The sequence below is a fragment of the Phascolarctos cinereus genome, unplaced genomic scaffold (genome assembly GCF_003287225.1).
Source record: "Phascolarctos cinereus isolate Bilbo 61053 unplaced genomic scaffold, phaCin_HiC Scaffold_1;HRSCAF=81, whole genome shotgun sequence".
Lineage (NCBI taxonomy): Eukaryota > Metazoa > Chordata > Mammalia > Diprotodontia > Phascolarctidae > Phascolarctos > Phascolarctos cinereus.
In genome coordinates, this window is record NW_027555514.1 from 33,747,021 (window position 1) to 33,763,331 (window position 16,311).

At 45.3% G+C, this 16,311-nt stretch overlaps 1 protein-coding gene across 1 annotated transcript in view; it reads right to left on the reverse strand.

Moving 5' to 3' along the window:
* Positions 1 to 15,171, reverse strand: part of KAT2B (lysine acetyltransferase 2B) — a 107,985-nt gene extending 92,814 nt beyond the window's left edge. Inside the window, 2 exon segments of the mRNA XM_020987195.2 lie at positions 14,667 to 14,837; positions 14,839 to 15,171. Coding sequence (XP_020842854.1) covers positions 14,667 to 14,837; positions 14,839 to 15,084 — 417 coding nt within the window. The 5' untranslated portion in view covers positions 15,085 to 15,171.
* Positions 15,172 to 16,311: the final 1,140 nt, after the last annotated feature.

A 16,311-nucleotide genomic window follows, 5' to 3' on the forward strand; every position in this document is an offset into this window, starting at 1 on the left:
TTGCCCCCAAATCACTAGAACCACATCTATCTTCCTAAAACTCACCCTTCACAATAACAATTTGTATTTATGTACCCTTTCCAAAGCACTTTTGCAAAACTTATCTCATTTTATCTTTACTATACCCTTCAAATTTGTGGAAAGGTATTTTTATTCCTGATTTACAGATAAGGAAACTGTGTACTGGATGAATGAGGGTGAATTAACCCTTTTTCGTATCATGGGTCCCTCTCCCTTTGGCAGGGGTGGTCCTTCAAGCCCCTCTCAGAATAAGCATTTTTTTTTTGGCTAGGCAATGGGATTAAGTGACTTGCCCAGGGTCACACAGCTAGTAAGTGTTATGTGTCTGAGGTCAGATTTGAACCCAAGTCCTCTTGAATCCAGGGTTGGTGCTCTATCCATTGCACCACCTAGCTGCCCCGATTTTTTCCCCTTTTAACAAGAGACTTTTAAAATTCTTTTTGTCTTTAGTTCCAAATTCTCCCTCCCTCCACTCCCTGGTCCACCCAATGAGAAGGCAATAAAAGTAAAACCTATTGCAAATATGCGTAGTCATGCAAAACAAATTTCAACATGAGCCATGTTCCTCCAAAAAACGCAAGAAAGACAAAAAAAAATACACTTCAATCTGTACTCTGAGTCCATCAGTTCTCTACCTGAAGGTGAGAGCATTTTTCATCATTGCTCCATTGGAAGTGTGGTTGGTTAATTGTGTTTCTGAAAGTTACTAAGTCTTTCCAAGATGATTATCTTTATAATACTGTTGTTAGTGGGTACATTGTTCTTCTGGTCCTGCTCACTCCACTTTGCATTTCTTACAGCACAATAGTATTCCATCATATTCATATACCATAACTTGTTTAGCCATTCCACGATTGATGTGGATTGGAATTGGTCCATTTGATACCACCAAAAAAGTGACTATAAATATTTTTGACATGAGTTCTTTTCCTTTTTCTTTGATCTCTTTAGGGTATAGCCCTAGTAGTGTGGTACTGCTGAGTCAAAGGGCATGATCATTTTAATCACTTTCAGCACATACTTCCAAATGGCTTTCCACAAAGGGTGGACTATTTCACAGCTCCACCAAGGGTGCATTAGTGTACCTGATATACCACATCTCCTCTAGCATTTGCTAATCTGATGAGGGTCAAGTGGAATCTCAGTGTTATTTAATTTCCATTTCTCTATTACTGATTCTCATAAGGCTATCAAAAGTTCTGATTTCTTCCTCTGAAAATTGTCTATTCATATTCGTTCTTATCTGTTATAAGTTGGAGAATGACTTAGAATAAGTTTTAAATGCATGTAGTAAAAAGCATTAAATTACAAAGGAAACCACATTTTTAAAAATTTTAAAACCAAGTTTACAGACCCCATGAACTGATGGTCTCTGAAATCTATTCTTAGTAAAGGTAACTGATGATCTCCCACAAACAACTGAGCAGATCAGGACCTCCCATGGAACCAAAGCTAAAAGCAGTAAAGCCACTGACAGTTTTTCTGTGTTGGAGAAGGTGAAATGACTAAAAGAAGTCATTTCTACATCAGCAGCGCCTGATGCGAACAAGGATTCAAGATATTGAGGTGAAGAGACATTAGGGGTCATTGACTCCAAGATCTCCATTTTGCAAATACAGAAATTTAGGCCCAGAGAAATTTTCCAAGGTCATACAGGAATTCAATGACTAAGGCAGGATTGGAAGCCTAGGTTTCTAAATCCATTGCTCTCCAGACCATACCCCCTCACTGCTAGGCTTAGCTCCCAAGTCACCACCTTGGTCACAACTTTCCTCAAATATACAGTTCTTATTCTCTTTACCTCCTGAAATGATATTATTTACTATTTGTGTATCTGTCATAACCCCACCACAAGGACAGGGTCCATTCTGTTTAGCCAATGGGCCAGCCTAAGGTTGGCCTCTATCATCATGGAGGATGTCCAGTGCAAAGTTGGGAGCTTTCCTGGGGGTAAGATCCTCTGAATGCCTCCATTTATTATCTACATGTCATGGATGGAACAAGGGGAGAGAACAAGTCTTTTTAGGACCCAGCAGAGTTTATTCGGTGCCTGCTATGTGCCAGGCACTGTGGTGAGCACCGAGAATATACAGAAAGGGAAAGAACTAAAGACAAAAAGAATTTTAAAAGTCTCTTGTTAAAAAGACAAAAATCTTTATTCTGAGAGGGGCTCGAAGGACCACCCCTGCCAGTGGGAGAGGGGCCCATGATACAAAAAAGGGTGAATTCACCCTCACTCCCTTCTCAGTCTAATCGGAGAGTTGAAGTTAACTGTGTTGAGTCTTCATGACCCCATCCAGAGTTTTCGTGGCAAAGACAATGGAGTAATTTGCCATTTCCTTCTCCAGTACATTAAGGCAAATACAGGTTAACTTGCCCAAAGTCACATAGCTAGTGAGTGCCTGAGGCCACATTTGAATTCAGGCTTTGGTAACAACAGGGCTGGTGCTCTATCCACTGAGCCACCTAGCTGCCTGCTAATAACTGTGTACAAAAAAAGATGTGTACGGGATAGACTGGAGATAATCCACCAAGGGAAGGCACTGGTATTAAGAAAGATCAGGAAGGTAGGATTTTAGCTGGGACTTGAAGGAAGCCAGTGAAGCCAGGCAAGAATTCCAGGCACATGGAGAAAGCCAGGGAAAAGGCTGGAAAAGCCAGAAGGAGGAGTGCCATATGTGAAGAGCAGCGAAGAGACCAGTATCACTGGATCATAAAGGTATGTACAGGGCAGTAAGGTGTCAGAAGCCTGGAAAACTTGGAAGTGGCCAGGTTACAAAGGGCTCCAAAAGCCAAAGGGGAGATTTTCAACTTTATTCTGCAGGTGATAGAGAGCCACCCAAGTTTACTAAATAGGGAAATGACATGGTCAGATCTCAGACCTGCACTGACAACTGATGGACTGCATGAGGGGAAACTTGAAGCACTGGACCAATCAGAAGGCTATGGCAATGGTCCAGGCTTGAGGCTGTGAGAGCCTGTACGTGGATGTGTGGTAGTGTCAGAAGACCGGAGGTATACATGAGAGACTGTACTAAGGTAAGATCGACAGGATTTGACAACAGATTGGTGATAGCGGGTGAGAGTAAGCCAGAGAGGTGAGACAAGGAGGACAAGGGTGCCTGTAGTGTAATAGGGCAGATAGCAAGAATAGATGCTTAGTAAATGTTCATTTGACTGAGTCCCTGAGGAGATCACATCCTCAATGGTTACATGATGAAGTGGGCAATTGCTGCCTGGCTCTATCGCAGGCCTCAACTGTTTCCTGGTACCCTGCCATCTCATTTCAACATTAACTTGTTATGACCAAAGCAAATTATAGCCACCTCCATTATTAGTCACACTGGGATGCTACTGTGTTTTTCTTATACTTATAGAATCAATTACATCTCCTAGAGCCAAGTTAAATGTCAAGCATGCTGTGAGCACTCAGTAACTGCTGATTGATTATTATATGGAACAGACTATAACTAGCTCCACATGTCGTACTCAGATCACTGAAGATATACCCACAACCTTGTCCTAGGATTACATTTTCTTGCAACTACCAGGTACTATAGACCAAAGTGATTATTACAGTTATTAACTCACATTTTCACTTGATGAAGTAGAAAAATATTTATTAAGCACCTCTTGGGTACAGAACCCCAGGTGAGGTATGGGGAGAGGAATATGAGTAACAGGAGAGGGAGGGCCTTGTTCTCACCTTCTCTTCCATTTCTGTAATGCAAGTAATAACCAGTAACATTAAGGGGATCCACAAGTCTGTATGCTGGGTTATGATATAATATAATCCTGCATGAGGGCTGCCAATACCATTTATGAGCACTTTGCTTTATGCCTTAATTGATATTAATAATTAGAAAGGCACCCAAAACTATTGTTGCTCTTTCCACTCTCAAAGCACATTGTATAATTTTGGTACATGTACAGGAGCTACTCTGCTAGAAGAATTTTTAAGGGGGGAATTCTGTTCTATAGAATCACAACACAAATTCAAAGCATTTATAGTAGTAATAAAAAACTGCCTTTATAAAGTTGAATTCTTTTCCATGTGCGTGTCTGTGTGTGTGTGTGTGTGTGTGTGTGTGTGTGTGTGTGTGTGTGTTTAAGATATTCAGTAGTGCATTTTCTCCCAGGGATCTCAAAGCATTTAATGTATTTTAACTCTCATTTTTCTTCAGACCACAGTTATGACAATGTCAGACCAACCGATATATAAACAATTAATACAAACATATGTAAAACCAAGAGCCATTCCCCAATGGAAAAGTGGTCAGAAACATATGAAGTTTTCAAAAGAAGAATCACGAACTATCTACAATCATATGAAAGATTCCTCTAAGTCACCAATGAGAGAAATGATAGTTAAAATAAGTTTTAATTTTCACTTTATATTTGGTCAAAAAAATTAACAAACATGGCAATAGATCAAAATAGTCAGTATTGGAAGACCCGAGGGAAAACAAGGAAACTAATGCATTGGTGGTTTTTGTTGTTTTTGTTTTTTGCTTTCTGATGAAGCAATCGGGGGTAAGAGACTTGCCTGGGGTCACACAGTTAGTAAGTGTCAAGCACCTGACCCCAGATTTGAAATCAGGTCCTCCTGACTCCAAGGCTGGAGCTCTATCCACTGCACCACCTAGCTGCCCCTGAAACTAATGCATTGTTGATAGAACTGTGCCCATTCTGGGAAATCATTTGGAATAAAAAAAAAAGTCACTAACTGTACATATCCTTTGACCCAGAAATTCCACTGCTGGGTCTATACTCCATGGAAGTCAAAAACAGGAAGAAAGGCCCTACATACGTGCCAAAACATTCACAGCAGCACCTTTTTGGGTAGTAAAACACTGGAAACAAAACAGGTGTCTAAGGACTAGGGATGGCTGAATAATCTGTTTTATATCATTGTAATGGAATATTATTTCACTATAAAAATGAAAATGAAGGATTCAGAGAAACATGGAAAGACTTGAATTAATATACACAGTGGCATAGACTGAAACGAAAAGGTAAAAAAGTGAGTAACTGTAATAAGTGGCCAAGGAGAAGGATAAAGAATATATATACTTCCCTCCTTTCAGAAGAGTGGTGGGGGACTATGGGTAAAATGTTGCTTATACAATACTGTCAGATATAACTACTGTGTTATTCATTTTATTTAACACTAAATAATTGAAAATAAAAGATTGAAACACCAGGCTGTCAAGGAGGCAAATAACGGAGGCATTCGATGGCAGTGGTAGAATGATGGGCCTGGAGTCAGGAAGACTCTAGTTCATACCCATTCTCAGTGACCTTGACTTAGTGACCATAGCTAAGTGACCTTGAGCGAGTCACTTGACCTTTGTCTGCCTCATTTTCTCCAACTGTAAAATGGAGATGAGAACAGTACCTACCTCAAAGGGTTGTTGTGGAGATCAAATGACATAATTATTTGTAAAGCAGAATGCCTGACACATAGTAGGTACTATGTAAATGCTTTTCCCCTTTCCTTTTCCTAAAGATAGTAGGATGAAAATGTTTATTTCAAAGTAGAATTATATCTGCCCATAGTTATTTGTATTCAAAGCATATTTAGAGATAGAAATAGCCAATAATAGTAAAATTATGGGGGAAAATTTTAATTATTTTGTTAATTGCTGTATCGATTGAAACAATTGATATGACCTCACCTTTCTATTATGAAGGAGGAATCACTGGGTTGGAGGGGGGGGTGTCACTGCCAGAAATGACCAAGTTATAAAACACAAATAACAAGCATGTTTTAATTATCCCCCATATATAGAAGAAACTGAGGCCCAGAGTGTTTGTTAAACTGAATTGCACCCAAGGTCCAATGGGTAATAACACCAGAGAAATGATGAGAATGCACTTCAGTAGTCTTGTCTTCTAAATTATACTAGCATGATACCTCTTCATGTCTTTTTTTTTTTTTAATTCTCATACCATAGTGGAAAGATCACTGGATTTGGTCCAGGAACCTTGTATGACTCAAGTCCCAGCTCAGTCGGTGCCTCATAATCCAGCAGCGGGCACATCCTTAACCTCTCCATGCCTCTCAGCTTCCTCATCTTTCAGACACTACTACCCACACATCAGAGAGCCTATGAGGATGAAGAGGAAATGTGTGGGAAGGTGTGTTTTGAAAAGCAAGGCTAAAACATTACACAAATCATTTTCAACACCTCAAGAACTTTTGGTCCTTATTCTACCCATAGATATTCCTTCCTGAACTTTTGCACCCAGGAAAATTAGAAGTGGATGGTAAGTTGCCATGAGTGGTCTGATAAAGAAATTACATGACCAGAAATTGATGGCCTGAATGAAAGTGAAAGTTGCTGCTTCTCTCCCCACCCAACCACCCACCTCCACTTGAAGCAAAGGTACCATGTGAAATTGTAATGAATCTCAAAGACGGAAAGGGCCTGAGGCCATCTTGTACTCAAACAAGAGCCCTTCAATATCAGATGAGAAAAAAAAATCAATTTTTGCTTACAAACTTCCAGAATCAGCCTTCTTCAAGGCAACAAGATATAGCAGAGAGCACCACTGGAGTCACAGGACCTGGGTTTAAGACCCAGCTCAGCCTCTTATGACCTGTGTGATCCTGGACAAGTCACTTTTCTCCTGTGAGTCTCACCTTACTCATCTTTCAAATGCAAGGATTGGCCTGATGCTCATTACCTGAGTGATGTGAAGCAAATCAATTCTCTGGGCCTCAGTTTTCCTCAACTGTAAAATGAGAGGGTTGTACTAGATAGCCTCTGAAGTTTCTTCCAGCTATCAATCTAGGATCTCAGAGCATAACCATACACTTAAGCACATGGGTACTAGAGGTCTTTCAAGCATACAAAGACACACAGGACGTATCACATTACCTTTCTTGCATACCAGTAATTCATTGGGAGTTTATAACTATCAAGAAGTTTATTTCCTATACTACTATAAACTAATGATAATGATAATAATAATCCCACTTACATAGTGCTTTAAGGTTCACAAAGCAACCTAGACTCTCAAAACTCAATGAGGCAGGTGTTTGGTGGCTGGCCACTATTTCCTCATGAGCCAGGATATATGGAAGTATCCTTATGATTGACATTCTATAAGCTGTGACAGAGATTTCTGCATTCTTGCCAACTTCTCAAACAGAATAATAATATCAAGCTAAGAAAAGTAGCTGGAAGAATCCCTAAGTGCTACAGAATCAATCTGTTCAATAAATGAAGACACTCTAATGAATTTCATGAGGTCATCATTGCATTGCCAAGGGAGGGCCCTTCATAAGCATACTGTTCTCTCTTGGAAGAAATAGGAGTTCTTTGGAGACAAAAGACCTTAACTTTAGGCCATTCTCTATGATGAGGCAGCCACAGGCCCCTGAGGAGGTTCCTTAACTTCTGGACCTCAGTTTTCTCAACTGTGAAATGGGATTGATAATACCTTCCCTACCAACTTCACAAAAGTGTTATCAAGATCAAAGGAAATGACACATGTGATAGCACTTTGAAAAAAGACGAAGTGTCAAAAACTTTCAAGGTGATAGTGGAGAACTGAAATGACTGAATCTGATTACCTCTGAAGTAATAAGATGGGGGCAGAGCCCATTGATCTTAAGTGAAAACATTCAATGCTGTGTTTGAAGAATAAGATTTGACCATCATACAAGAAGGGAGATGGCATGGACCTAGTAGGTAACGGACCTCTATCCACCCATGAAGAAAGAAAGATCTGGGTTCGATTGTTGCCGCTAGCTGTATGACCATGGTCAAGTCACCTAATCTCTAAGTCCCCAGAAAATTCCTTACAGACCAGAGGGAAGAAATAGTAGAGTGAAAATAGTCTTGGATATGGAGTAAGAAGACTTGAATTTGAATCACGGCTCTGCTACTTGCTGTAACTTTTCTCGTTCTCAGTTTCTAATTCTCATCTGTAAAAAGGGGCAGCTAGGTGGCCCAGTGGATAGAGCTCTGGCCTTGGAGTCAGGAGGACCTGAGTTCAAATCTGGCCTCAGACCCTTGACACTTACTGTCTGTGTGACCCTGGGCAAGTCACTTAACCCCAATTTCCTCACAAAATAAATAAATAAAGTTTGGGTGGGATGATCTCAAAAGTCTTTTTCCAGCTCTAAATCTCTGATCTTATGATCCACAGATTTCAATGGAGATAGTTTCCACACCTAGAGTCCTCTATATCAAAGAATCAGATTAAAAAGCATAACATAACTATTCCTTGTTCCAAAGTGCTTCTTTATACATAATCTCATAGTTTACTCTCCAGTTTACTTTTGTGTGACCTTATGTAACTCACTTTTCCTCTTCTGGTCCTTATTTTCCTCACAACTAAAATGCAAGAGGTTTGACCATAGTGGCCTCTGAGATCTTATTAATTTTACATGTATGACCAGTCTTGCAATGAATTTCAGAGTAGATTTTACCAAAGTGTGCTGCTCACCAAATACCTATATCTTCCCAAGATGTACAGATCACAGTGTTGAAGCCACCTAGTTGGCAGTAAAACGAACATACCTGGCTCCTCCCTCCCCCATCCAAAAAATGTGAACTTCTGTGTGAGTTTCCTCTCCTCCTGGAGCCTGGGAGCTCTCACACTGAAGGCAAGGTCAGTCTGCCTGACCCTGCAAACACCTCCTCAGTTACCTATAGCTTCGTGTTACATTCTTTATGGGTCAGGAGCACTGGATCCAGATCTTCCTTGAAAGTTTGTGGGAAAAGAAATTTGGGCAGCTTTCCTAAATGCTTTTTTGTTGTCCCTGCCAAAGGAAACATTTTCCTGCTACAATTTTGGTTGTGTGATAACTGCTGCTTTGCTATCTAGAAATGACTAGACTTCAGAGAATTATGCCATGATTTAGGAGCCTGAGGGCTAGAGGTTTTTGTCTGGGTTTTTTTTTTAAGTATAAAAAAACTGGCTCTGCAACTGTAGTGTGTACTAAGAAACTTTTCTAAGTTTACACACACAAACATGTGAGAGAGCACGAAATACAATGAGTTCCAATAAAAAGTCAGCAATCAATTTATCTAATGTATGTGTGCACATACCTTCAAAAAGAAATTGCTTCCAAAAGGAGGTTTCTATACAGATATTTAGGCTTCAAATAGCATTAAAAACATCTTTCCCCACTATGAATCCTTCAAACATATTTATGGTACTACGAGGCACGCAGCATAATTTCCTTCAAAATGTAGACAGCCCTTGGAATTGTATGCTAAGCCTAAAAATAACTTTGCTCTCATAAGGAACAAATTACAAGTCTAAATGTCTACTCAAGGTTCTATACAAGTTATATGGCTTGCTCTTGGCTCCCACTCACTTACCCTTGACCTGTATCCATACAGATTTATGAGCTTTTAGAGTTAGAAGAGACTATTGTTATTCTAACCATGACATATGTACCTTCTGTCCAACCATGTCTTAATATTTCTGGTCTAGTGCCTGTGTTTGGATATAGCGTTTCCTGTCCCACTCCTGGAAGTGCCCAGTGAGCAGAAATTATGTCTGTCTACCTCTCAGTACAATACTTAGCACATGACCTATGCAAAATGGGATTCAGTAACCATAAAATACCCATCATCATCATCACCATCATTCTTACCACCACAAAAGGCAGAGATAAAAGCGGGATGTGAAATACGAAAGAGGCCGCTGGAAGGAGCAGTAACAAGGACTGTTCTTGGAATCAGAAAGACCCAGATTAAAGTCCTGTCTCTGATAACATACATAATAGCTCTGAGAGGGCCACATCATTCAACACAGGTCCTTACCCACCGGCTGTTGTCTGAGAACACAAACAATAGTTCTAATCCAATACCCATCTGCAGGGTTCCCCTTTCCTCACCAGGAATTCCCCATAATGCTGAAATCATAGGTCCAAGCAAAACAAAAAGGGCAAAAAGAAAAAAAAATGCCCCCTACCAATGAAAACAGGCTTCTGCTAATATCATGGGGTGGTTGGCTATTCTATCCGTCTTAATGGAAACCACCCCAAAATATAGACTGTAGCCCTAAAATGAGACCTTTTTGGAAGCAAAAACAGGTAAAGGAGCTTTTTTTGTTTAGTTTTGTTTTGGATTGGGGGTTTGTTTGGTTTTTGGTTAAAATCTGTGATTTCATGGGTACCAAGGAACTTTCAGTGAAGATACTCCCTCCACTGATTTGAAGGAGAGAGAACACTAGTCAATAAGCATCTATCAAACATCTACTATGTGTTAGGCATGGAGCTAAGTGCTTGGGATAGAATAAAAAAAAATTGAAACACAGTCTCTGCCTTCAGGGAACTTACATTGTAATAGGGGTACACAAAACACAAAAGAAAGCTGGGGAGGGGGGAGAGAAGAAAGGAGAAAGAGGAGAAAGGCAAGAAGGCAAAATGGAGAAGTCAATCAGAGAAGTCACAGAGTAGGGCAGCCAGATGAGAAATGATACCTCTGGACCTAACTCTTTCCTTAAAAAGAGATTTGGAGTTCCTGGCCCCACCCACCATCAGAGAGGCAGACAGCAGTGATAAGGCAGAATCCCAGGGTAGAAGAGATCTTACAGGACAATGAGATCATCCCAGTTATGAACTTCTAGGCCCAGGTGAGAAATCAGTTAGGAGTTCCAGAGCAGTGAAGCCAAGGGTAAAAATCCACCAGAGTCTAGACAAGGAAGGCTTCCTGTAGCCAGTGTCCCTTGGGCAGAGTTTTGAAGTGTGTGGGATGCCACTCAAATTAAAAAACACACCTAGAGGTTTTTTCAAGGAGAAACAGAAGGAAACAAAGGATTCCCAGAGGTAGAGGGAAGGTGAAGTGAGACTATATACCAGCCATTGGCCCATGACTATAAAGGCAGAATGAGCGTAGTCTGATGCAAAGCATTTAATAAATTCACCTTGGTACGTTCCTGACTCCAGGGCCCACCTCTAGACACAAAATATGAGATATTATCATCCTAGACTGTCTCATATAGATAGACCCCAAAAATTATGCCAAATTATTGCATGACGGATTTACTGTGGAAATTGAGCCTTTCAAATATTTCTTTTTATTCAAATAAAGATCCCTTATCATTTTTTATGTTACTCTTACTAATAGCATGATCATAGGTCATACTCAAACTTAAAATAAGCTATGATTTAGGGGACAGTACAATCTATATTTGGGGCACTGCTGGAAATTTTGTGGCTGTTGACATTTCAAAGGAGTTACAAGTATGTTTCTAGTCCTTCCACAGTATTTATCTAGACTTGAACCACTACTTTTCCCAAACTTTTTTTGGGGGGGAGGGCAGATTGTAAAATAAAGATCTTAATTCACAAATTTTGTAAAGCTCTATTCAGGCTTCTGAGACATAGTATCTTCGCATAAAATCTGACCTAGAACATAGGAAAAAGGACACAGTGTAACCATAAAGTCAATCCCCTCCTGAGAAGATGGACCATGTTCCTCTTTACTCAAAGACATGGGAACTATAGATACAGACTGTGCATATGCAGTCAGATTCCAGGCTCGAAACTGCTCACACTCTGCCCACTGGGGCCCCTTACTGATTTCGTTGTTGTTGTTGTTGTTAAAGGGGAAGACAGAAAGGGTGGGGGTGGGATCTCAGAATATCCAGAAATGACTGTTCTAAAAACAAAAGGTACCAAACTTCAAAATGTGTTTTGCCTGGTTTAGTCTCAAAAACTTTAAGTTAAAAATGTCCTAACCACTTCACTCTAAGGTATCACTTCTCAAGTTGTCCCTATTTTGACACAGTATCACTGACCCAGATCTCTCCCACTAGCAGCTTGGGGTAGAAAGGTGACCCATTCACAAAGCTGGAGAAGAGCTAGGGTGCAGGTCCACAGATACCTTTGCCAAGACACAATTCAAAAGAATTCTACCTACGCCCTGCAAAACAAGTTAGTTCCTTTTTTCTAGGAAAGATGTGGTAGGCTACCCTACCTGTGAGTGGAGGAAAAAGCAGGTGACAGGCTAATATCAGTGCCCAGTTTCTTCTTCATTTGAGCCCAAGGAGGAAAATAAAAATATCTCTTTCAGGAGTCTTTGATTGGTTTCTTCCTCTGCTCCTCCAATTCCCTATTCTCTCTTTCTTTTCCAGATTGCCTAAGGGGTTGGTATTTTAATGGGTTCCAAGCTGTCCCTTCTGTTCTTTGTAAGCAGTGGCACTCAGAGAAGAATTAGACTCCTTTTTAAGATGTACAATTAAATGACCTTTTTCTATATACTGGACAAATCAAGGGCATTCATGAGGATGCTGAACTGTAAGAGTGACAGAGGCCCTTATAAATTCTCTTGGTTCATTTGTGCATCTCCCTTACAGTCTAACCTGACATGGCTGGCATTAGTATCCTTACTGGCATCATTTGGGATGGGAGGCTTCTGGAAGACAGGCTTCCTGAATTGATGAGTTGTTTTTGTTTTGTTTTTCAATCCTTTTATTGCTAGCACCTAAACAGCCCCTGGAACACAGTAAGGGGGTGCTAAATGCTCGAACTAAGAGTCAAACTTATCGGATTAAGATGCAATGCTTCAGTTAAGATTCTACCTAAAACTCTCTTAAATACCATCTGAAGTGAATGATTCATTCACACAGTTCTCATTCATTCCAATGGTTTTAGATCCATCCTAACTGCCTACTAAACTAATTCCCTTCCCTGAAAGAAAAAAAAAAAAAGGAAAAGTCCTCTGTATACTAGGCAGAAAAAGAGCCACAGAAGGAGCAGCTGCTCTGGGAGCTCCCTAATCAATGTGGGGGGTTTTTTTATCCCTATAGATCCCTTTCTGCTCCCACGTTTCTTAGATTCATAGGTTTCAGGTGGGGCAGGGGCCTTAGATCATCTAGTCCAACTCCATTGTTTTTCGTATTTGTTAACAAGGGCCACAGAGATTCCTTGACTATCCAGTGATGCTGCACATAGTAGGCACTTAAGAAATGCTTGTTGATTGATAATAAGTAGCCAAGTCAAGATCTGAACCCAAGTCCCCCATTCAAAATCTAGCACACATAGTGGAATCTAACTTTTCAGACTGACTTCGAGTACGAGGGGTAGTGATCAAAGTCTTCGGAACAGGAGACTGAAATAAGAAACTGGAAAGAGAAGATCGAGGGTGATGCGTAGCACAGTTTGGCAGGAGGGTAGGGTAAATTCGGGAGAGAAGGTCGATCCAGGGTAGTTGAGTCGGAGGACTTTAAACTCCTACAATCCCAACTCTTGGCCATGCTTACCCTGTGGTGGGGGAAGAGACACAGCTAGACTCTCAAATTAAGGTGGTCCTGTAAATACTTAAAATACACCCTGGCTATCACTAAGATTAACAATTGTGTTCTTTGGAGGAATCTGGCCCTACCACCCAGCTCGAGCCATTCTAGGAAACTGGGCTCTGGCTCCCAAGTACCCAGCTTGGGAGTGATTAACCAGAACACCCTGCTGTTTGGTCCTTCCCCCGATCCCGCCAACTCCAGTCACAGGCTGAAGACGCAACAAACCCGCCTCCTTCAGCTGTCACCCTGTCAAAACAAAGACTATCGTTCTAAGGGCCACTGGCCTCCAGGAGCTCGGTGGCTACAATCCCGAAGATCAGAATTCGGCCCCCACCCTGGGCCACATCTGGATTTGGGAGGGAAGAGGAGGTGGAGGGGGTGAAGAGGGAGGGAAGGCAGAAAAGGATCCCAGACCATAGACAGGGGTGTGGTGTGGAGCACTAGAGAAAGAGGGTAGAGGCAGAGGGAAGAGTCTTATTCTTAAGAACACCACCAGCTGCCAGCCTAGTCAAGCTTATCAATCCGCCCAACTGTTTACAACCCCAACATCTGGGGCAAGATTTTAAGCAAACCCTTAAGAAGGCAAAAATAAGGTGTGCTGGCATCCCGCTACCCAGTCCCCGCACTGGAAATTTGGCGGACCGCCGTACCCATCCTCCTGGCTACCTCCTTCCCTCCCGCGTCCCGCCCCTTCCCCCGCCTCTCCCCCTCGGGAACCCTGAGCGCCCAGCTGCTGACCGCCACTCAGTGCTGGCAGCACCTCCCCGACTGGAGAAAGCAGGGCAAGAGCGCACGCCCCGATCGCTGCCTCCCTTCCCCAGGCCGCACCAACACGCAACATTCACCAGACTTCGAAAGACAGTCCTCCGGGGACAGTACGCGGGCGCACCCCCCCCCTCCGCCGGTTCCTCCCCAGCCACTCTCTCAGCCGACCCCTACCCACCAGCAAGGCCACTCCTGGCCCAGTCAAACAGATCCCGAAGAAGCAACTTCTCGGCCGCCCCCTCCAAAGCCAATGCACGCACTTACCAGGCCCCCCAGACAGCAAAAATCTCCGCCTGCTTCAGCTTTCTCCACCCCACCCACCCCCACCTCCACCATGCACGCGCGCATACACACATAAACACACACACGCACACACCTCAGTCCAAGAATCCAATCCACCCGAGAGCTGCACTTCCGCGGTGCAGCACAGAGAGGGAGGAGAGGAAAGGAGAGGCGGGGGGAGGCCTTCGGGGAAGTGAAGGCAGAGGATCCCGGCGGGCGCCCCGTCCAGTCCCCGCCAACAATCGCTGGGAGGTGGTGGGGGGAGGAAAGAGGGAGGGGGCAGGACTGCTCCCCAGGTCTCCCCGGCAGGGAGGTGAAGCGGCCGTTACCTTGCAGGAGGAGTAGACGCCGAGTTTCTCCAGTTTCTTGGCCCGGGGAGCGGAGCGCAGCTGCGCCTTCTTCACCGCGATCCGGGCCGTAGAAGCGCCGCTGCCGACCCCCGGGCTCTCGGCGGAGGCCGGCCCGGAGGAGGCGGCGGGGCCGGGGCCGGCCGGGACGGGGGGCAGGGACGGCCGCAGCAGGAGCAGCAGCAGCAGCGGCGGCCGCGGACGCCGCGGCCCGGGCCGGTCCGCCCCCAGTGGCCGGGGATCCCTGCGGGGGCGGCGGAGGAGGAGGCAGAGGCACAGGCGGCGGCGGCGGCTGCGGGGGAGGGGGCGGCGGCTGCTGCTGCCCCCCAGCCCCGCCGCCACCGCCACCACCGCCACCGCCACCGCCCCCGGCCGGCCCGGCCCCGCCAGCCTCGGACATGCCACCGCCGCGGAGCACGGGAGGAGGAGGAGGCGGAGTGTGGTGGTGGCCGCCGCCGCCGCCGCCAGGGTCTCCCTGGGCGCCTCTGGGCTCAGGGAGGGCGAGAGGGACCCTCCCCCCTCGGGGCCTGGCCTCCCTCTCCGCTCCCTTCCCCCTCGGAGTTCCCCTCCCCCTCTCTCCTCCCTCCTCCCCCGCGCCCTGCGCTGCGCTGAGCTGCGCGGCTCTGCTGCGCTCCGCTCCTCTCCCCTTTGGCTCCGAGCCCCGGCTGCCCGCTGCTGCTGCTGCTGCTGCTGCTGCTGCTGCAGCAGCTGCAGCTAGGACTGGGGTTGCGGCTGCTGCTGCAGCCGCCACCGCTACCCCCGGAGGGAGGGCACTAGCGTCCCCGCGGCCGCCGCTCCCGCCTTCCCCCGGGGTCTCCTCCCCGGGGCCCTACTGGGCTCTGTGCCAGCGCCCCGCAGCAGCAGCAGCAGCAGCAGCAGCAGCCTCCGCCGCCGCCGCCGCAGGAGCAGCAGCGGCCAGGGACATGTTCAGCACCCGGGGCCCCGGAGCGTGCATGCGTGTGTCAGCCCGAGTGTGGGGCCGCTGCTCCTCCCTGAAACCCTCGCTCCTCTTCCGCTCCCCGCGGGGATGACCCGGGTCTCCCTGGGTCCCCGTGCGCCCGCGATGTGGGCGGGGCTGGGCGGGGGGGGGTGGCGCTGTCCGACGGAGGGCGAGGCGTAGCGGAAGGGTGGCGGAGCGAGAAAAGAGCCCGGAGCTGAGATCCCCAGGCACCTGCTTGCTGGAGGCACCCAAGGCTTCGGGAGTCCCCTGCCCCACGGACTAACTGCCTACCAGTCGGCCCCACCCCGTCCAGCGGGTCGAGCTGGGTGCCTGGCGGGGGGAGGAAGCCGAGGCCGAGCAGGGACGGGACCCCATGCATTTCAGGTCCCTGGAGGGCGGGGTTGGGGAGCGTTTGCTACCAGAGGGGCCCTAGGCACTCTGCCTACCGGCTCCAGTTAATTACACACACATACACACACCACCACCATCACCACTCCCCGCACCCTCCCCAAACACACCCACACCAGGAAAGGAGACAGCTTCACGCAGCTTTTTTTCTGAGCCCTAGAGGGAGCGGAAACAAATATTTCGAATGCGACCGAGCTGGACAGATCTTCCTCTTTGTTGTTAGCCAAAATAAAGACGAGGGTTTTTTTTTTCTTTTTTAAGCGCCAACTTTTCCGCTCT